Source organism: Anarrhichthys ocellatus, unplaced genomic scaffold (genome assembly GCF_004355925.1).
Source record: "Anarrhichthys ocellatus isolate YVR2014 unplaced genomic scaffold, GSC_Weel_1.0 scaffold81, whole genome shotgun sequence".
Lineage (NCBI taxonomy): Eukaryota > Metazoa > Chordata > Actinopteri > Perciformes > Anarhichadidae > Anarrhichthys > Anarrhichthys ocellatus.
In genome coordinates, this window is record NW_022280111.1 from 44,990 (window position 1) to 68,445 (window position 23,456).

The following is a 23,456-nucleotide window of genomic DNA, read 5'->3' on the forward strand; positions in this document are numbered from 1 at the left end:
TGCATCTTCCAGTGCTATCTGTTCCTGCCCAGCTAAATGTGAACAAGCTCTGACGCCAAACTGACAGATTTCTGGGTACTGAAGTCGCAATTTCCTCAACCATCCAAGCTCCCAACATACAGCATTGGCTGGTGCAGCTTTAACATGCCAGCGGAGGTACTTGCATCTTCGTCGACAGCGATTGGGTGAGCAGAATGTAGCAGAGTTTTTTTTTTTCTTCTTCCTGCGGTTGCTGCATGCTCGCATTATTGGGCCTAAAGGTCTGGACGCCCTTCTCCGGGGCTTGCCTCTGTCAGGAGTTTGGCTCTGGGAAGCAAATGAGTTCAAGTTCCTTTCTGTTTTCTTTCATATGAAACACTCAGCCAACACCTCGGGCTCCGTGTAAAGCTACAAAGGCTCTCTCTTCGAGCAGATTCCATGTTAAAATAAGGTTATGAGATCGGGGTGCTACATGAGGAGGAGAGGGAGACATTTCATTAATTGAATTTTACAGTTATTTCTTTCACGAGAATCATGAGAGCATGTCAGCGTTTCGCTGTTGTTATTTGGAGTTTTTTTTAAATAGTAAAACATAATTTAGAGTGTGTGAGACCGAAGGCGTGGTCTGTCTCAAGTTATTAAACCAAAACAGTATTTTAAACCAAAGATATGTGATGAAAAACAACATTTACTTCTTTTACTGCAAGCCGCAAGAGTAACATGTGTAACAATGAGACTATTATGAGACTATTAGCAAAATATCTAACATTGTCTTTATAGCTGAAACAATAATTAAAAGTGAGCCAAGTTTCCCTTCCTCGCGGATACACTACTAATCCTAAGGATTAATGCTTTGCCGCTCTTAATGCTTTGTTTTTTTTCTTATCAAACTTCAATGAACGCACGGTTCTCGGTGGAGGATCTGGACTCTTCAATTGTGACTGGCTTTCTGTTCAAAGTAAAAAAAATAAAAAAAATAGTCTGGCTGCCAAGAAATGACACTGTCTGGTGAAAGTCTCAATGCACCAGCCAAAAGAAGTTAGTTTCATGCCCGAATGCGAATATATAATCATCTTTGTAGTTCAGATGATATTGAATGACATGGCCAAAAGGGCTGGTTTTTACATGTTGTTTTCAATGTGACGATAAAAAGAGTAGGTTTGGCAGAGTCTTCGGCGCTTCCTAACCTCGCGTTTGCATCTGGATTTCCAGCCTTCAAACATCCTCATGACCGTGTAGGATGTTTGGTATTGTTGCTGTGAAGGGATTGTTAAAGAGACATGAGAAACATCCTAGCTGGAGTTCCCGGTCAATTCCCGAGGGAGACGCTGCTAAGACGATGCTTCACTGCTCACATCCACCTGTGTGAACAGATGAGCCGTTCAAATTGTGAGGTATGTGTGTCTCCTCTGGATAATTGACAATAAATCACGTGTTGTGGGGAAAAAGAGGGAAGCTGAAGGTGTGTGTGTGTGTGTGTGTGTGTGTGTGTGTGTGTGTGTGTGTGTGTTCGTGTCTGGGGATGATGGGGTGCTGGGAGAAGGAGGGGAAAGTCAGCGGTGTGGGAGATGGAAGAGTTAGGGGGAGGCAGGGTGGGTTAAAGTCGAGGGTACTCACTGGAGCACATGTTGAGTTCGGGGCTGCGCATGCCGTAGTATCCGGCCGGGCAGTCGTGAAGACACTCCCCGTACTGCCTCATCCTCTCCCTCCGCAAAAACAGGAAGAGCTTGGGCTGGCAGTTCACACAGCCGTTGTCCCGGGAGCACACCGAGCAGCCTTTACAGATGGGGTACGCTCCATAGGTAGCTGCTGGACAAACACAGAGTAAACAGCCAAAGGTGATTAATAAGACGGAAGTAAACACGTAAAGGTGTGGGCATGCTGTAACCGAAGGGCTTGTTGAAGAGTCAAACAGTAACCAAAACCCCCTCCCCCACATGCACGTTACTGATGTCTGATGAAGTGGGGCTTCGTCTAACAATATTTGTACCTTTTCTGCTCGCTGGCTTCGTGGATCGATTTAGTACAAACAAGTGCAATTTCAGGAAAGATTGTTTAAAACTGAATGCAACTATCTGAATTTGAATCATCATCATCTCTCACCCCTTTCTATGACAGCAGGATCCCCCCCCCTTTCGAATGTGGTTGTTTTAGACACATACCTGTTCAGTTCAAGCATACACCAGCCTTGAGCCTGAGCATTAAAGCCTCTGAACAGCCTCGCAGGTGCGCTTCGATGGGAATTTATCGGGTCATGCATCATCATCTACCAATAAGAATGACGACGGTGTGATATTTGTCCCGTGCAACAGAGCTAACAGGAGATTTAGGAAGATGCCGGTCAATTAGTCCCTACACGCACACACAGTCCTGAGAAGAGGTCTAATCAGCCACATTAACTGAAAACACCTGTGTGGGTGTTCAGAGGCTTTGACAACAAAAGGGACAAGTTGCCCTACAACTACATTTTACAAGCTACCCGGCTCCAAAACTGGACCATGACCAAAACAGTGACCTTTCAATGAGTAACCAGTGAGATGACCGGCGTCCATGATGTTACATAAAAATGACCAGTGATTGCCAAAAAGGATGAGAATGTTTATCAAAGTTAAATTTAAATAAATAATTCAAAAGCAGGCTTTGCTAGGCTCATATGTTTTTTTTAACTTCCCTGGCAGTTTCCTGCTAGCTGGTGCATGATGGTGACATAAACCCAGTGACAGTTGAGAGTTAGGGGCATATGAGAATGTTTAAATATTAGGTCAGAGCTACTGTTAGTTTGTGCTACAGTCGCATTGGAAGATGCTAACATGATGGTTCAGAAGGCTGTTTATTCTGCACTTGAAAACAAAATCCGAGTTCTTTTAGCCCGGAGTATCATCCCTCATGTGTGGACGACCCTGACTTCACCCGATGACAAGGACAGGGTGAACTGGAGGCAACAGACTCAACTGTGGGAGGGCTGACCATCAGAATACAAGCCGAGTACAAGGCTAAAACCAAAACAACCATGATAGATATATCAGCAGGATATACTCTAATTCATAGTAAAAAATGTCCAATTCAACAATTTGTCATTCATGCAAACTCTGGCTCCCCTCTCGATACTCGAATGCTGATTGGTTATGAATGTGAATATTGCATTAATTCTGGTCAGAGCTGGCCTCCTGAACGATTGTGTTGAGACAGCCGATGAAAGCCCCCGCATTGGCTCTGGCCTGGGCTCAGGTTGCCTGTGAAAGACAAAGGAGCCAGTAACAAGACAGTTCCATTCCACTATAAGTGACTCTCAGCGTAGACTCCTTAGCATCCCGTTTACAGGAAAATGTCCTTGGGCAAATACAATTTCTCCAAACGAGCGACACTTCAGTTGATCTAAGTCGAGTCTTAAATATCACAAGCAGGGACCGGGTAACAGCGCCGCTCAATCGGAGCGACCCACCACAATGCTTCATAAAACACTGTGCAGCAAACTGGACAAACCCTGAGAGACAGAGCAGAGCATGCCGGCGTTACTGGCCGTGGATGCGCATATTAGATTCCACCCGCCACCCCCCCCCCCAAAACAGATTCGCCCAGACGAAAGGGAGCGCTAAGTGGGCCCAGTGCAAGCATCAGTTTGTAATCATGTGAAAACCAGTCGCCGAATGTCAGACTTATAATCTTTTTTTTTCATTTCAAACTACACTCATTCTCCTGAAGTCGGGGTGTATGGAAGTAAGATTGAGTGCTAATCTGAATGTGTCTCTGACGGTCTTTAGGGATGAGGTTTACAGCGACACCCCATCGATCACAGCAGTGCTCCAAGCCTGTTCATCGCACAGACCGGGTATTGAAACCAATCAATGTTACTTTTGATTTTTTTAAAAAGCTGTTGCAGCTGTAATAAAAGTGTTTCATTTAACACCATTCTTCCAACATTCTCCCATTCAGTAAAACTAGACTGCACCATTAGACCGAACCTCATACTTAACCATATATTTCTGTAGGATATACAGTATGGATGTGTTTACAGGAAACTGACACACACATTAACTTGGTCACATTTACTCCCACTGCCCTCGCCAAACTTGAACACAACACTGACAGGAAGGGAAAGCCAACTTGGCAAAAGTAAAGGACTGTGAAAGCTGGAAAGCTTATTTCTCCCGCCCGTAAAGAGCCTAGAAGTATTGACAGAGCACTAACAATACAATCCCAACAACAATAGAAAAATTGAACCAAGGCATGTGGTCATCTTAGATCACTGGCCAGTCAGTCAGCGGAGAAATTATAGCCACTGAAAAGGTTCTTCATGACACGACTTAAAAATCATGCACACCCTTTGTTGTCAAACATTTGTTTTGCTGGTTGCTAATCTCACAACGCGCGCTGATTGAGGACAACATGATCACACGGCGTTTGAATGCAGCAGATCCCACATCCTGGAATTAGCGTACGACTGGGGGAAGAAAAAAAAAGGAGGGCGAAAGGAAAAGGCTGTATACGGTGCAGAGGAACTCTTTTGGTGCTGATCTTGGGAGATTAGATGGTGTGTGTGTCTATGGAAAGGTTTGGAAGTTCAGGCCACAGGTATGTCAGGAAGGAGGCCACAATTCACAGTGTCTGGAGCAGCGCCGTCCAACTCTCGTCCTACACTACCGGCATAATGTCTAGCGCACTCTACATCAATCTGTCGACTGCCACAAGTTTCAGCCATTCTTAAAGAAAACACTCATTCATATGAATCTGATTTTTGAGATGAGAAGAAATATGAGAGTGGCTCCCTTTTTACGACAAAGTTGTTTAAAAAAAAGTATTTGGAAGAGCCTTGTGGGTAAAAATCTTTACCTCAGTGCGCTTGAAAACTGAAAAGTGTTTGCCATGCTTTTAAGTGGCACTAAAAGAAGAGAAAATCAAAGGGAAATGGGTTAAGTGTTAGTTCTGAAGTCTCTATAGATCATTGGAGCTTAACCTAATTTGGCACTGGTAATGTTTCGTGTGCTGGGGGATGTGTTCTGAGTTATGGATGTGGTTTTTGTTTTTGCACATCGTGCCTTTCTCCTGCTCTCAAAGAGAAGACACATTCAAGCACGGTCCATCCAAATGATAACCGTGCTTTGACACATGCTCGACTGCCTTCTATGGCTTCTTCTTTCCCTACAAATCATGTAATGCCTCGGCTCGTCTAGCGTTTCTTCTGTCAATCACGTCGAACCCGAAGCGACCCAGCCACACAGAAAGTGATCTTTGTGAAAATACATGTGTTTTTTTTTTTTTAAACAGAAGAGGAACGTGCACGCCATTGTGCCACTCCCTGCGCACGACAGGCCCGATGCCGTTTACGGTTTCAACCACAGAATACATACTACGTGTAGCAAAAACAAATCCGCAGTTCCCACTTCTGACATCTAACTGAAGATCGCTCTAAGCCTCAAGTATTGTATTTACAAAAGCCAAGGTCCAAATGAACATTACTGGAGAAGCCTCTGCACGAACTTTATAACACAAAGACTTAATAAGTGCATCATTGTGTCATGTCTACAAGGCAGAGGGACGCTACAAAGCTGAACCACATGAAGGATATATATACATCAACACATTATATTGTGACAGACTGAAGATGATTTTGTGTGACACACAAAATGCATTTAAAATCAGGAGGGGATCACGGAATTAATTTGCATTCATAAGTTGAACTAATGTGTATGTTTTAAAAGACGATTTCAACATTTTGGAAGATAAGCTAATTCGCTTTCTTGCCGAGACTTAGATGAGAATATTTAACACTCTTAAAGAGACAGAGCATGTTTTAGTCCCGCCCAAACAATTAATTGCTTCCCATTGACTTTGTATTTTGTTACGGTGCCTGTAACGTTCCCCTGCTAGGATGGGCAACCCAGCGTCTACTGGGATGCACTATGACAGATTAAAGAACCCACAACTAAGTGATGCATCAGCAGGAAGAATAAGAAAACTAACTCATGATGCCTAACGTTATGTGCAGTTAGCATTTGAACCAAATGTCCGTTTTAGAACTAAAGCTCTGTAAGTAAAGCTAAAACATTTTGACAATACGCAACTTGTGTTATGGTGGCATGACACTGGAATGAAATGGAGTAAAATGCCTGAGCTAACTCAGTAGCGTGCTATCACATATCTAACATTAGCTTGCTAACTTGTCCCCTCAACATTTTAGCAGCCTGTTAGCAAAAAATCAAGAAACACTTGGCAACAACAAGCCCGGCTTTCCACAAAAAGTTTTAACTTTAAACAAATTATATCAAATGTGTTGTTGAGTTAGCTTTAGAGACGCTAGGCAGATGTTGTTGTCTTAAACAGAACCAAGCTAGCTCTTTCCCCATTTCTAGTTTTTATGCCAAGCTAAGCTAACCGGCTGCTAGTTTCCATCAAACTCTCGGCAAAGAAGCGAAGTGTACTTCCCCACCAATCTTTTTTTATGTTCGGTCATCATAAAATTTGAAACTAAAACGTCCGACATATAAGATAATTAAAAAAATGAAATCACAATTTAGACCATTACACCATTACATGGTGAAATGGCTGTGCAGATATTCATTGATAAGCATCTACGATGTTCAGGTGAAGTTTTGGTCCTTCATTCATGCGAAAGAGTCAACATGAAGAATGACGGCATGTTTGGGGCGTAGCACTTCCATTCTACAGCTGTATAGGCTTGCTGGGAGGTTTGCTCTGAAACAGCTCAAGAGCAATTAGGGCTGCGGTGAGATCCAGCAGAAACCCAAACTCTGTCTCAGGTACGTTTTTATGAGTCCAAAGCAAGCGTGACAGACTGTGCTCGAGGCTGCCAACAACCTCTGCATATACAGGGGGTTCCACCCACGGCCGGCTCACTTCCTGCCTTCCACTCACCTACTGTTACCCATGAAATCATTCACATTGACCCATTCCAACTTTCTGCAACCCGAAACCCTAACAAGGCAAATTGCACATAATTTTTGTGTTTCTTTTAAAGCTCCGAACTTATCATTGAGAACAAGAAGACATTCTTACGTTGGGTTTCACAGATGTGGGCTCTTGTAAGCTGTCTTTGGTAAAAACATTTTAGAGTCGGCACTGCTAAAAACTGATACTTTGGAACCATTTTTACCCCTTTAAATTTGACAATTTTATGATTATGTTAAATAATAACATGAAGAAAATGCATTATAGTGTGAGAAATATATTAAAATATAAACATACTTTATGTAGCCATCGTATCAGAAGTGGAAAATACAGACTGGACCGTTTAACACAAGTTTAGTAATATTTCCTTATGTTTAATGTTTTATGGACAAAATGGGATTAAATAATGTCAAAACATGTTGCTTTCAGAAGTAGGATTTTTTTTGTGGTCTGCCATATATGTTTTCAGCTGCTCACTTCAATCCCAGGCTGGTTTTGAACAGCTCCAGTGAGCAAAGAGGATATTTCTTTAACCTACTACCACTACTTTCACAAGGATTATTGATTTCTTTCCCCTGTAAAATCCCAAAGAGAGTGCAGTTAGTCACCTACAGTTATTAGACATAAACTGAAATGTATCACCATTAGTAGTTGATGATATTGGGCACAGAGTAATAACAGAGGCTTGTGAGACAGATGTTCTAATTGGACCATAGTGTATCTTCTTCACGTATCATTTCAACACAACCCTAAAGGGAAAATGATAGCACAGGATACAAACTGGATAAAACACTGTGTCTTGAAGTTGATCTGGAAATGCAGCAGACTTCAGGGAATATCATAACACAGCACTGGATTCCAAACCCAGCAAAGGGGGGACAAGAGTTTATATTAAAACACAACTGTTTCTATTCTCACAGTTCTCCTCCATTTCTCCAAGGGCCCCTGGTATGTAAATCTAACAATACAGCCCCTGAATGCAACTAACCAGCAGCCACACTGCCCATTGTTTGGAAAAGGCACTTACAGTACAGTCTATATGAGAAAGTTCATCAAGTAACACGACAAAACTGTTTATCCGCTACATCTACACTAACTATAAATGTCATATGGTGGAGAGGCAGCGCTTGCAAACCTCAAGTTTTGGAGTCGCATAGCTGCAGCAGGTCAAGAAGATTTGTGCTCTCATGTGGAAAGCATCACATCCACCAACAGAATTATACGCTTTCCTCGTGGCACTGAGACAATTATTGTTTATTGTCCACCTCCCTTGTTCACTCCTAAATGGCGGTGTAAGCTTACTGCTGCTCCACTTTAGAGGCAAAAAGGGAAAGCTTGGGAGAGAGAAAAGGGCAGATACGGGACAGAGCGGCACTGCAGCCACAAACGGTGAGAGGTGAACAGGCGCTTTCTCTCTGTTCAAACCGACTAACCGTATAGGCTCACACTGTGTGGCAGTAAAAGGCAGGAGAGCCGATGGTGTCAGCCCCTCGCACTCAGAGTTCACCAGGCGTTGTAGCGTCTCAACATTGTTCAAGCTCGTTAAAAAGCTGGTACATGGAAAAATGACATCAAACCGCCCGCTTCTCAGGCCCGTGACTTTATTTGTCATGGAACTGGAAGTTGCACTTAGCTAAAACCTTTTTGAGAAAAAACAGAAGGGGGGGGGGGTACATTGGGCAGCACTGAAGGCACATTTCTGTTCCAATTTAGCAGAAAATATGTTGGACTTGCCTCCGACTCCTTTCCAGCTGGAAATATTCAGGTTTTTAAGATCCACGTTTTTTTCCCCCCAGTTTACTTTAACAGATCGTACTGTAAGCACATGTTTATAATCTAGGACAGTCTTGCTGCTTATAATGATTTTGCAGCAGGAGATTGAGCAAGCACATTTGCTGTCAGACATATTAGCTTGGCCAGAGTGTTCCTGTGACACAGATCCACTGGGCGAGGCGGGCAGCGCAAGGATTTGAACCCTCACTTGAAAGGGTGGCGGTTTATATAGCGAATGGGTAAAACAGGCAGCTGCGGTTCAAACAGGCAACTGGAAAATGGGGGCCAATTTAAAGCTGCACTTTTTACTGCACAATAAAACAGAAGCTCAAGGTAATTTACTTTGGTGTGATTCAACAGGTTGAGACACATTGCAGGTGAGAAAACTGCATTTGACTGAGTTGGATGACCACATTGGCGTCACACAAAGCGCCCGTTGTTACTTTGACATTTTGGGAAACACTCAAATTTTCTTTCATGCTCCGTTAGAATTCAATGAGAAGATCAAGACCATTTTTCGAGAGCAGTAACTTCCTGGAGTCCCTGCTGGTAAAACAGCGAGCTGTCATTTTTTAAACGTAGGTTTTTGTACGCTTATCCGTATCCCGTTTCCAGTCTTTATGCTATGATAAGCTAATGCGCGGGCTCCAGCTACATGTTTTCCATACAGATGTGAGAGTGGTATCAAATCTTTATACCTAACTCTCAGCAAGAAATTGAATAAGTATGTTTCCCAAAATGTCTTACTATCTTTGAAATGTGACTGCCGTCACATACTAAAATGCAAATCTATGATAACAGTATCCAAAGTCAGAGAGTCAGAGAACTGACACAATAGTGTTTGTTAGACAGCGATCAACCCAAAGCTCGCTAACATTAGCTACCATTAGCCACCATAAACTACTGTTCATGCCAGACCAAGTAAGGCTGTGACAGCAGAACCCTTAAATGTATTGAAATGAGCAATGGTGCGTTTTACTGCTTATAAACTCAACCGCTAATGCGTAAGAGGAAAAAGTGTTGTTTCTTCTCTCAAAAGGTAGATGGTCTTCCTTTAAGTGGATGATTTTGCTGGTGTAGGGTCAAAGTTGCCACCAATTCAGTCTTAGTTGATGAATCTTTATTAGCTATCCAGAAAATGTAACCTGTGCAGTGTGCATTGATACTTTCTGTGCTATAATTTCTGAACCTGCAGCCAGTCAGATTGAGACACTGACAGTGTTTCTGAGTCAATCTGGAAACGCTCTCTGCACCTTTCTCCCATCTGTCCAGCTGAACTCATCCTGGCTCTCACCCCTGCACTCTCTCCAACTCTACATGAAGACCCTCGCTTAGTTCACTTTCTTATTAACTTCTTTATGATGGATTATGACTTAAATCCCATGTCCTGGGTCAAAATCCACATCTGGATCCCCTGATGTGGAAGAGACCTCATAATTCTTGTTTGAGGAAAATTAGAAATAAAAGGTGACCTCGCTGACCTAATCTCACGGTATGTGCTGCAGTCTTTCTGCCACATTGGATGCACACTTGACACTCGCGCCTTTGACCATAGCAGACACGTGACCGCCGTGGAAAGCTCCATGGTCACACAGGAGGGAAAAACATGAGAGAATAACCTTGATGTGGCGGTCAAGTAACAGCGTCGCCTCTTCACTGTGAGTCGCGGTCCCATAAAATGTTTTACGGTTCAGTCGGGCCTCGAAAAACAACGGAATATTTGTTCGCAGTCGAGGCAACATAGCTTAAACAATGCGCCGTAACAATGCAAACCTCCAATTGGCTTAAATGTTTCTTCCAGTGAAGGAAAAATCCATTGTAAAAGACAGTTTTTAACACTTTTTAAAAATAACCACTGGTGATGCTGCATTTATAGGTCGGCTTTATTTTTGGTGGTGGACTTGATATATTAACAGGACAGCTATGAAGTGGTTACAACAACAAAAATTGCGTAGATTGCAACACTTCATCACAGTATCATGCATGAAACATCACACGTGTCGTGGGATCGTCCCTGAACCTCTACGCATGCTAAAAGACTAAAACCAAAAGCGTGTCTCTCTTATCACCGTTTTTATTTGATTCCTTCTTAAAAAGAAATAAACCTGGCACTTCCTGCTGAGTGGCACAGGTCATCACTCGGCATCTGCCTTTAATTCTCTTGGCGGTGATACTCGCTTCATACGCCACGGTTGGTCAGCGCAGGTGCAAAAAGGACTTTACGACACTCGGAATGGAAGCGCTGTGGGAGTTCATGGATGACTCACGGGGATGGACTTTATCTCTCTCTCTGGGCAGGCGCTGGAAGACGAGCATGTGGTTTACGTTTCTTGCCAGCTCTCCCTCTCTTTTGCCCGTCAATTATTTATTCTTTCGAAGAAAAAGGACGATGTTCTTGCGAAATGCCCCAGTCATTTTTCGACTCATCTCTGCCGTTTCTCAGCAACTCGCACCATGCCTAAGTGTTGTTCCACGAATGCAACATGATCTGAGATCTGTATTTAACATTTAAATACAGCTGCAGATGGAAATTGGTGGATTCCAAGCCCCATAGCAACTATGGATAAACTAAGCACTTAGACTTATTTTGTCAATATGAAACTTGATAACTATGTCTAAAGAAGTAAGATGACAAAATGATGACATCTGTAGAATTTCTAAAGATTGGACTTGATATATCATGGCCTCTTTGTCAGTTTTTTTGCCAAAAACACATTGGCGTTTAGCTGCAAAATCATAAGGAGTATCACAAATACTAGTCTTTAGCCGTGAGAGGCCAGGGATGATGCATGCCACATTTGGAAGTTATTATCTCAACTGTCTGGGAAGTAGTTTGCAAAATACTACTTAGAACTACTTACAACTGATGGATTTGCATTGACCAGGCATTAAAATTAAAGGACCTCAGTAAATATTATAGCAGGAAAGCCGATAAATTATTAAAAGTAGGACTTGCAAACGAGGTACGGAGGCAGTGTTAATGATGATCTGGGAAATTTAGCTGAAGCATTTTACTTTATTGTGAAATAACTGAATATTCCAAAGCCTTCCTTCCCAAGAAATCCTGTGCCTCACTTTAGAGGACAGAGAAAAGACAACACAGGTGGATGTAAAGAATCTTCGTTATACCTCATATAAATCTGCTCAGTTCCAAGAAACTGCCTATTTTTTTCGCCAGTCTTTGACAGAAACCAAATGAAATACAAACTAAGCCCAAGGGGTGCAAAGTAAGAAATGAGCCCCAAAAGAAAGGGAAAAGTTTGGACCTTTGGAGTATTTCAATATTTACACTCACTCAAATCCACTCAAGCTGTGGGAGAAATGTGTTTTCCCCCAACAATGAGAAGAAAAAGGGAAAAGAGAAAGAGGTGGGTGTCGGAAAAAAGGTGGAGTGGCTCCGATTAGCCCATATGTTGGTAATTTATCACACATAAACCTCACACCTAATTTTCACACCTGTAGCTCAACGTGCTGGAAGTCTAGTAATTCACTCGCTCACTCACACACAGACGCCCACACCTCCCACACATACACACACACACACACACACACACACATGCTGCTGAGTGGGACCCGGCCGTGGGGTTTCTCCTCGGTGCTGGAGGAGAATGAGGATCAGTGGAAGTTAGCGGGCATGCTTGGCATATTTGCACCCCATGTAGCATTGCTCTGTCTCTCCCACCCAAACCCCAGTTCCCTCCCCCTTCCCCATTTGTCATCACCTTGACTAAACTCATCCCGACTTCCAGCTCACACATCTGAGAAACAGAAGAGCTGGATGCGGATTTTTCATACTTCGCAGAAGGCGCAACATACTGTAGCTGCAAAGCCAGATGAGCGATAGATATGTTTTGTTGAAGTGTCACACTAAAAAACAGATTGTAAACTTAAAGACTATCAAATTGTTGGTGTAAAAAAAACAACAACAGGGTTTTATTACTTCCTGTCCCTGATTGACAGTGCTGGAAAAAGAAACCAAATCATTCGTTTAAGGGTAATTACAAAAAGCTGGAGGGATCATTAAGAGGTGAAACACTGATGCTGCGGGGTGGGATCATAAAGACCAGCAGGAGGTGACTTCCCATTTGCACAAGCAGTCCAGATTCTACAGCTGTTCACCTTGTGCTCCTAGATGCTATCGTGGAGTGTAAGTTTGATCTCTATGCGCTGGAGAGGTGGAGGCTTATCAACCATTGTAGATACCAGCAACGTTTCATCAAGCACGGCCAAAATAACCCCTATTGCTGTGTTGTACATGTTGTGGAAGTCCCAGATACATTGAAAAACTTGAAGGCAGTTCATAACATCCTCCGGAGGTGCTCGGTGAATTCCATCAAGCTGTACTACCATAGTACGAGCTAAAAATAACCCGATTTTAATGTGATTTAATTGCAATAGACGGATAAAAAGGATGTTGAAATAATGATGCAGATTTTTTTTTGATTCAGAATTTATGCTTTGTCAAGTTTGTCCGCAAGACGACAAGCAAGCAACTTTTTAAAATGTTTGTTTTTTTAAAAGAGTTTGGATCGATCAGTGCTAGGCTAACGCTGACATTATAGCGGCTCCATGAACACACTCAAAATGAGGTCAACTAGACATTACGTTAACTAGACGCAACGTTACTGTTTACACCATAGACAGTCTATGGTTCACACACATACATTTATATACAAAGAGTTGCCTCTGGTCTCTGCACAAATATGAGGTACTGTCGTAGAGCTCTGGGTGCCAACAGACGGCATGTTGTCCTCCATTTCTGAATCAACAAATTCTGGAGTTCAGAGACGACAGGAGGAGAACCTTAACACAGATAAGCTCGCGTGACACAGCGCCATGTGAATTTCTCGCTTGAGTTGACTTTTCGCGTCTTTGCATTGACTTTGTTAGTAATCGTGTGGCGTGAAAAGTCTTCTTCGCCACTTGGTGTAACCACACTATGAGTTTGGAAGGGGTCTTTTTGAAGAGTGCTCTTATTATTTGACCCTTTCTCCAACTCATCCCGGACCCTCGGGAGTCCCTGCGGCTCTTCCTCATATTCTCTGATCTGTTGAGCTTTCACATTTGCTATTTGATGATTCTTTCATGAGGACAACAAAAAATAATCCTTTGACACACAAGAAGTGCTGAGCTCTACATGTGTTGTTTGTTGGAAATAAATAGAAGAACCAGGTGGTTAGCACGAGCAAAATAGCGAGTTCCATCAACAGAATGGGAAGAAGACGTCACATACTGTTTGACAGACATATGATCTATACGGGAAATGAAATTATCGTATGTTGTGTTCACACCAAACGCGATGCGAATCTTTCACACGAGTAGATTACAAAGTCAATGCAAAGACGTGAATGAACGTGCGTAAATGCTAATTTCGCGTTATGCTGTGTCACGAAAGCCTATCAGCGTTAAGATTCTCCTCCTGTCATCACTGATGTCCTGCTGTTGTTGAATCAGAAACTATCAAGGAAAAGAATATTGTAGTCGTAGGTGGGCACCCAGAGCTCTACGATACCTGATATGTGCATCGCCTTTTTGTCCGTTTATTGCAATTAAATCACAGCTAAATTGTTTATTTTGGGTTCATACAGCTGTAGTAAACCAGCCAACGTGTGGCTTACTAGACACACCTCGATGAAATCCACAGAACTCCTCCGGATGATGTTATGAACCCAGACAAAATGGCGTTTAGTTTCCCGGGATATCTGGGACTTCCACAACAAGTACTAATCAGAAATAGTGGTTATTTCTTCCATGGTTAATGGCGGAAATAAATGACGGTTTCCATAGCGATAAGCCACTCCTCCTCTCCGGCACGTCCAGCACGAATGGTGCAAATAAACACAAATGATCCCGCGAGTAACACGATGCAAAAATTCTCTTCACGTTTGGTGTGAAGGCAGCATTAGCATTAAAGATGAGATGAAACTATAAAAACGTGGGGGGGAAAAACAAAACTTGCTACCAAAAACAGCTGGTAGCTGACTAACTGCCTCCATCTCCCTTCATACCGATCTCAAGCAGGACGTCTGCTGCAAAGTTCTACCTCATTAACCCTTTAACAAGACACAAGCTCACACCACTCCTCTGCTGCCGAGCACAAAAGGGAGATGTGAGGTGAGCGCCAGGGTCAAAAGTGGAGTGCACCACAGGGGACAGAAATGGTCTCACTTTCACACTTGGTGCCTGCCACAAGAAAACAACAAAAACCCTAAACATCAAAGCCTGATGTTCTCCCCCCCCCACCAAAAAAAGACTGGGCTGGATCCAATATCTACTTTAGATCTCTCACAGGAAAAGAAGACAACATTGCTTGTTTTCTCGCCTAACTGAAGCCTGTTTCTTACTAAAGGCCACATTATTACTAGATTATTGTGGTGGTTAGAGGGTTAAATATTAGACATATGCTGATATTCATGCAGTCGCCAGCCAATATGTTGTTCCAGTTGTCTTTAATTGTGACCATGTCTTGATAAATAACTAAGTACAGGCACACAAAGACTTTAGAGAGAGGTTCATCTGAGGTGTTTTTATATGCCTATGATATATAGTTTGTTGCATCCAGACGAGAGCAGCCACCTTCTGCTCCAGCAGGTGTCTGGATAACATCTGGCTTCATGTTCTCACACCACCACAAAACTGCACCCGAAAAGGGCTGGCACTGCCCGGCATTCTTAACAGAAACCGGATTGTGTTGGCTCTAAAAGGCCACACTCCAACCTCAGGAGTACACGTTTCTTTTCTACAGTGCCCTTTGAGGGAGACTTGGAATAAATGCTTTCATAAAGTATGAGTGGCCTCCACGGGCCAAAATGGAGCACATAAAGCGAAATGAAAACGACGACTGTGGCGCAAAGATAATTTCCACTCAGTAAAAGTACAGCCTGTGCTGCTGGGTGTGGAAATGTCGTCTGTTGCCATAAACAAAAAAAGGGGAAAAAAAGGAAAAGAAAGTGAGCTCTGGTATTCAGGTGAGCTAGAATCTAATGGAGGTGTAAGATGCTGCGATAAAAGGATTTTCTTTTTCTTTTTTTTGGATGAAGAAACAGAGACCTGCATCCAAAATCTCTGGGTGGCACGAGGTCACTAAGTGTATCATGACATGCGAGCGACGGCTGCATGGAGCTGTACCTGTCTTGTGCTTACACGCCACAGTGTTTACTGCGAAAAAATAAGCAGCAAATTCCTTTGTCACATACGCCTCTTCTCTAAACAGTCAGGGAAAGAAAATCTTAAATGCGATCTCTTATTCTGCGAAAATTACCCTTCGACCTTTAAAGTTATGTGAGCTCTTTTTAAGAATATACTGCTCATATGCATATGCATATGCATATGCGCCCCCCCCGTGTGCTCTCCAATGATGATAACCAGCCCCCGCGTTGTCCATTACCCTTCACTACTGCCCATTACTGCACCAAGGCAGTACCATCTCTAAAGCCATTAGCTGGTAAACATGTAAACTACATGTGACCCCTGTCTACAGATACCTATTAGTTATGACTCCTGCCGGTGACAGCTGTTTACACAGCTAAGGCTGCTGCTCCTGAGACCTGGCCCCCGTCCAAATAAAATAATATCCAGTTAAGGGGAAGTCAGCCAAGATGTAATACAAGTGCATAACTAGAGGAGGGGGGAAAAAAAAGAGTGGAGGAATCTGGAAAATGTTAATGGCCTTTCTTATTCTTTCAAAGCTTTACACATTTTGTTCTAGTATTTGTCTCTACCGCAGCCTTGTTGTATTGTCTGGACCCTAAAACAAGATTAGTGAGAAGCCCTGGTGGAGAGAGAAAAGTCAAAAGCAGCACACCACAATTGACGTCCTTTTTTGACAGAGCGCAACATAAAAAATGTGCTGCCTTAAAAATCAAAACAAACAGACTGCCGCTCTCTCTTCTTACACTATGTGCGTGGCGTGCGGCCGGAGCCGAGCACAAAAAACATACATGGGCTTAAGTCAACACAGACAACAACAAGACAAACAACGACCACAACCGCACGACAACTGGCTCAGACAGGCAGTGCCTTACGGTGAACAGGGCCGGGGGCCCGTTCTGGTGGATATCGGGCCCGGTGGTGGAGAAACCTCTCGTTACAACCCGAACGTATTCAGTGACAGGAGACCTGGAAGCATCATCCAATGTGCAGGATTGTCATGGTGGCCTCCTTCTCCATCAAACCTTTCACCCTGAGTGGAAGCATCCGCATTTATTGAATTTCCACCCATTTTATTCAGATTTTTCCTTTAATTTGTCACCCAGCTGTATTTAACTCATGCAGCCCAACGGCAACAACCATGGAAGCGAAACTGCAAGTTGAAATTGGATTGACAAAACCCACAAGAGGCTGATCGTCAGAGCGAGGTCGCCGTTCAGTCTGGCTGTACTCAGACTGTCGAAATACAACTTCCTTTGGTACTTTGCAGAGCCGAACAGAGACAATCCCGACCTTAAAGATGTTCCAATTTAACAATTATCAATGGATCCAATGACTATGTGTAGTATGGAAGGTGCCGCTCATAGTCTATTCGTATCAAACCCAACTCCTTTGCCATTCTGCTGAGCTTTAGTGTGCTTGTTAGCATTTTTTCAGCTCATTGTTTTGGTTTTAAGACCAGCAACTTTACTGTTTTAGTTCAGTCTCAACGATAGCATCACTGTCGTACATTCACAGCGAGATGTGAAAAAAAACACATTGTGAAACGCTACTTTTCCAGCACCAAAATACAAACGTTAGTGATTAGCAGGTGAACATAGTTCAACATTAACAGCTAAAGTACCACATATCCTCCGAGAGTTTGTGGAGACCAGACCACAGCTATTCCAGTAAATATTGGACTTAGATTAGCCTCTTGGCCAGAACCACAACACTACATGAACGCTAACATTGCTCTGTATCTGCTGAATTCGTTAAAAAAAAAAAAAGGAAATAAAAGGAAACTGCTTGCTAACAAGTTAGCCATATCAACTTCCTTAGATGATAATATGTCAACATTGTGTTCAGTTTGTTTCTGCTGCCCCCAAGTGGCCAAGAAATCCGTTGATAGGGGTTTAACCGTCTATTGTATATAATAAAGCACTGTTAACGTGGCGCAGGGCTAAGAGTTTGATATCTGGGGTGCTAGCAAGTTAGCTAGAAGCTGTGTAAAGACAGACAGAGGTGCTCAGTTATCAAAGACAGCTCATCAAGACGAGCGTCACTTATTGTGCTGTGAGCTTGAACAACTCTGGCGGGACAAGCGATGCACTTTGCTGCCTTGAGGCAAAATATTTTGCACTGTAGCTTCAATTATATGATTGATCTATAGTCATTGCTTTGCTCTGATAACAGACACATGGATGTCACAGCTCCAACGCTCTGTGCATCCTCTCCTCCATCCTGCTCGTTCTATCCTGACCACATAAATCTTGAGGGTATGACCCTTAAAGACACCCACCCCACCCACCACCCCCTCAATCTCAGCCTTACTCTCTCTCCACAGAGGGAGTTGGAGAGACAATGAGCTCAACAGCGGGGCCCAGTAATGACTCCCAGCCTCGTTCCTGATTAAAAACACACCGGGTGCTTCTGCACTCCGCAGGCAGCCATTAAGGCCTTCCCCTCCTCACACTACAGGGCCTGAGAGCTGGGAGATAGAGGAACGAGCCAGCCTCAACACAGCTCCACACCCAAGAAAACAAAACAAACCAGTGTAAGCCTTACTCACTGTAGCAGTCACAGCTCTTGTCCAAGCCTAATTCCACGGGCAAGTCTTCATTTAGTCTAAGGGTGCCCAATTACCATCATTAACCCCAACATCAGCCAAAATCAACACAAAACAAAAACAAAACCTGGCTCCGATACATCAGGGGCGGAGCTAAACTATCCTGTCATATATTTGCACATCTTCTAAAGTGTGTTGGGTTTATCTTTCACACTACTTCGTCATCACATTGGCGGAAAATTGTAATAAAAAGCCAGGGTCCTTATGTTATCAAGATTCAAGTACTGAAGCATATCAATTTTGCTGCACCTCCACTGACGGACACGTCAGAAAGTCAGCGTGCAACAGCGGGGGCGGCTGCACCTTTACCTTTACCTCCGCGTCCATACTTGGGCCGCCAAATTACAGGCGAGCCCCGCAGAGAGACTGTTTATTGCATCTGACCAGCCCACTTCCTCTTCATACCAAAGGCATTGCATGCTGAGCTTTATTTTGATGTGGCGTGTAAGCATAATTAGAGGTCCCATAAAAGCAGGGAGAGGGGGGGAGTCGTGTCCATCTGTCGAGTGTTATAGGGTGGGCATGGGGGGTATAGCGATCGGAGACCTATGCCTCGCTGTTGTTAGAGCGAGCGGCAGCCATTCGAACAGGCATCGATGCGAACAGCCTTTAGCGCAAAGCTAGAGTCGGTGTGTGTGTTTTGTTTTCTGCACACGCCGGTGCATTCTCTCAAGGGGCCTCCTTGAGTTTCAAATTTCCAGGCCTTGCAGATCGATGCAAAATAGGTACTAGGCGGCACGCACACACACTGACATGGCAAACAAGAGCAGATACAGAGTGTGGCCTTTTCCAGAACCTTGAGACACTAAGCATCCCAACAAGGGCTCATGGTCCCGTTCATCTGACCAGCTCTTCTACAGAATTTAGGGCAGGTGAGAAATCCAATTGATGGCCTATATCAAATAAGCTCAGTTACCAAGTTGCATGCAAAAGAGTAGTTTAAAGGAAGCACACTATTTACCTTCTTGCCGAGAGTTAAATGATAAGATCAATACTCGCGTCTGTAGGGTAAAAATAAAGCTACCGCTAGCAGCCAGTTAGCTTAGCTAAGCATAAAGACTGGAAAAGGGGGAAACAGCTAGCCTAGCTTCATGCTACCAACACCTCTATATAGTTCAAGAATGAACACATTTGCCTAATTTGTACAACAACCACAGTGTAAAAAAACAGCTATTTGTAGTTTTACGTGCTGGACTATTTCTTGACGGGTAACAGCAACTTCTTGGAATTTTTTACTGGATGCCTGGCAACTATTCCTCCCCTAGAAATAAGACGAGTAAGACTTGTGTGTTAAACAAACAGGAAGAGCTCATTAGTGAGCTTCAGAGGCGCAAGTAGGTTGATTTCATTAACTTTGGACAGGACCAGGTTAGCCGTTTCCTCCTTGCTTTCCGTCTTTATGCTAAGCTGCATATCCAGCTTCATATTTACGCCACAGATGGAGAGTAGTTAGCGATCTCCTCATCTCTCACTCGACAAAAATTTGTATGTCCAAAAAAGTCCAAAGCTGATTTTGATTTAGCTACTTTATTTTGTAAACAGCAAAGGGGAAATTGGTCAATTTTAACAATTCCCGTGATCAAATTCATTGTGGGGAAAAACACAATGGATGCCTATTGTGCCCACGTCATTACCTCTAAACAGCTCTTCACTGAATTTGTTCAGAGGTGTGTATTAGTAATGTGAGAGCTAAGTAGTCTGGAAGTGCATTTGAGTGTAAGCCTGAGGGGCTCCATCTCCGGCTCTGGGCAGCTCTCCTACCTGTGAAGCCCTTGCATGAGTCATTTTTTTTTTTTTTTAAATGTTCCTTTTGTGTTGTTGTTTTATGTGTGGCACTTAAAAATGATTCCCACATTCGATTTTTTTTTTTTTACGGCCCAATAACCTTGAGAGAATCAGACCAAATTGGCTGGTCATATTTAGTAGCTTTATAAGGAAACGCTTTAAGGTGTAGGCTAATGGCTTCGGGGGGGAGTGAGCAATTGAGTCAACAGAGGTAAGCGTTACAAAATCGCCATCGCGCTCTGGAGGGACACTGTAGTTTTTTGTCTGCTGTTCGGGAGTTTCCCATCACCGTGAGGAAATGTGGAGCGTATTATAAGATTCTATTTAATAACTTAATTTTATTTCACATTTCCGAAAGTAAAAATGAAGTTTTTACAGTGTGGTTAAAAATGTAGCCTGAAATTAACCATCTGTTTGGCATTGAGCTTCGCCAGCACATGGGATCCTCTGATGACAATGACTGAATCAGAAAGAAAAGAGGGATCGAATCTGCTCGCAGTGAATGTTCCTCCGCTGGGATGTGACGGATGTGCAAAAGGGTTACAAAACATGCTTTCTAATCCACATGGAACACTGAAACATATAGCAACACCTAAAGTGATGATAGATGAGTCCCGTGTCCAGCCTCCTTGCCTTGTCCAATTCACAAACCTGCTAGCGTAAAAACGTGTGATAGAGGACCTTTTAGCCAGCTCAATTCATTAGGATTAATTGATTATTTTCAGATACAGGGAAAACCGGAGAACATATTTATCTTTTTTTCTAAGGGGTAAAACAAAGAAAAAGGGAAGCAGATCATCCTCCGCTTCGTCACGTGGTGCCCGAAAGAATCCCTCTCTGTCTATCTCTCTCTCTATCGCTCTCTCTCTCTCTCTCTCTCTCTCTCTTTCTCTCTCTTTCTCTCTCTCCAGTAGAAAGTTCATGCCACTGCATGTTTTTTTCTTCCTCTGTTGGTTTTTTTTCCGGCAGTGTAGCATGGCATGAGGCGCACTGAGGAGCCTTTCACCGGCTTCATCTGATACCGCTGTGACTCGGAGCGGGAGCCGCGCTACAGGCCGGGATCGACATGCATGGGTTAGTAGGTCAAACAAGGAGCTAGTCTTTCGACAGAGTTCGGAGGCCGGGTCAGACTAATGTGATTTATCAATACGGCGCATAAGCGAATCATTGTCCTTAATGGCCATGGTAATCCCCGAGACAGAGCGTGGACGGGATTGGTCGAGGGGTTTCAAGGGGGGGTGTGCGGGTTTGTTCTGGACTTGATGTCTTGATTGGAGCATCAGGAACATGCACCTGCAGGGTGTCCGCGTATCTCCCTGTGCTCTTTTTCTCACACTCACTCTCACACAGACACACACATACACACACACAGATTTACACTCACGGAGGCTTGGCTGATGGGGCCTGGGAGAGCAAAGACAGAGCTCTGTTCCTTGACGCCGGAGCTCAGGCTCAGGTCAAGACTCGGCTCGCCGTAATCCCTCTCAGGTGATGCTGTTCACATTCAGCCGTTTTCCAGCTGATCTGCTTGAATATGCCTTCCTCATCCCCTAAAAAGCCCCCCCCCTCCCCCATACCTCTCTCCTCAACCAGCGCCACCTCCTCCCCCGCTGTCTCAGACCAGCATTTCCTTTAAGCGATGTGGCGAAATAAACGAACTCCTGTTTAATGGAATGAAAAAAGAAGAAAAAAGTGCTCCCATCACCTGGATTTAGAGTGCCATCATGTGAGAGAGCCTTAACAGACGTATCACCCGCGTCACTTTTTCCGAAGGCAAGGGTGGCAAGGCTGGTTTGAAAAGGCGGCCTCCTCCCCCGTCAGACACCTAATCAGTGCATTACATCGCGCCGAAAGTGCCGCGTTCCAACATTAACACTTACACCACAAACCTGGGACTCTGTGCGAGCGTTCGGCACGCCGAGGCCGGATTTCCAGGGCTCAGAAAGAGAGGCCACTGTGTTCGAATGACTTGTCTGCATCCAACGATGCTGTCATTTTTTTCGAACTCACGCAGCCCAAACGATGCAATTGACATCAGAATTTCCAAATCCTTTTTGCTGTAATACCAACAAACCACAAAATCACTTCACAAGTGTTAAAGAGTATCAATTTTCCACACTCTCTTTTTTTTCTTTGGGATTCTTTGTTGAAAGATGGGCATATTCAGCATCAAATCCCAACAGTTTTCTGTGTGTTTTGGCGTTAAAAGAGCCACCACACACTCCCTCGCTGCAGACTGCCATCAGCGGTACAAAGTGTCCCGCGTCTTTGACCTCACCTCCCTCCACCCTGCTCGGCTGCATCAGTTCCATCTAATCGCCTCCGTCCTTCAAAACATCTGGGAACGCCGTCAAAGTAACAGTTGAATACACAGTTGAATATGATCTGAAACATGCCGGGAATTTAAAATTTTGGGGGATTTCTGGGCGGATGTGGAAGGGTTAACGGAATCACATGGCAACTTTTTTCACCCCTCACGACAGCTATTACCTATTCATTACCTGTTTAAACGTCTTAGGGCCCCACTGTGTGCGTTTCTGTTCCTCCGGGCATGCATTGGTAGTCGAGCCTGATTTTATGTAGTCAGCAGGTGGCATCATTAGCCAGAGAATAAAAATGAAAAGTAATACCCTTGTGTCTAGCTATGATATCATAGAAGGGCTCATTGGCAGCATTTCCTCCGCTTCTAGTGGGCAGGACGGGGGGTAAGGAGGTGTAAATTTAATATGTTATGTCATCTGTTTTACATGGGGGAAGTAGAAATAGAAAATGTATATGTATGTACAGTTACCTCAGCCAAATAGGAGGTTGTGTCATGCCATGCAGTGAGTGAGCAAGACAAGATCAGCCCAGAAACCACACAAAGATCCCAATCTTGCCTCTACTCACACTTTTCTTCGGGCCCCGAGTTGTACGCAATGTTTTTCTCCTCGACATGCCCTAATCATAACGGCACCTCCATCCCTTGTACCTCACTCGCTCGTGTGGCTGCACGCGTGCAATATATCAAGTATATCAATGGCAAAAACTCTTACATGCATGTAAAAATGAAGACATTTGTTAAATTATGCAGGGTGTGTTTTGTCACCCATAAAAAGGGGAAGCACAATGTGGCCAAATTGAGTATTTTTTCTTAACGTGCCTGGGTCTCAGCACTCCTGAGCGTTTTTTGGATAGCTCCCCGTGCGTGCCAGACGGGGGTTGTGTATAAAGCTGTCGCAGGAACCTCGGGGGGGGGGGGAAAAATATTCAAGCA

The 23,456-nt window shown here is 43.8% G+C and overlaps 1 protein-coding gene across 2 annotated transcripts in view; it reads right to left on the minus strand.

Annotated features, from left to right (window-relative positions):
- The window catches only part of rspo2 (R-spondin 2), a 58,621-nt gene that overhangs the window by 32,296 nt on the left and 2,869 nt on the right, over positions 1–23,456 (minus strand). Inside the window, exon 3 of one of the 2 annotated variants that reach the window (XM_031874500.1) lies at positions 1,597–1,785. In XM_031874500.1, the coding sequence (XP_031730360.1) occupies positions 1,597–1,785 (189 nt within the window). Of the gene's footprint in view, positions 1–1,596; positions 1,789–23,456 lie in introns of both variants that reach the window. The other variant, XM_031874499.1, reaches the window with a different exon arrangement.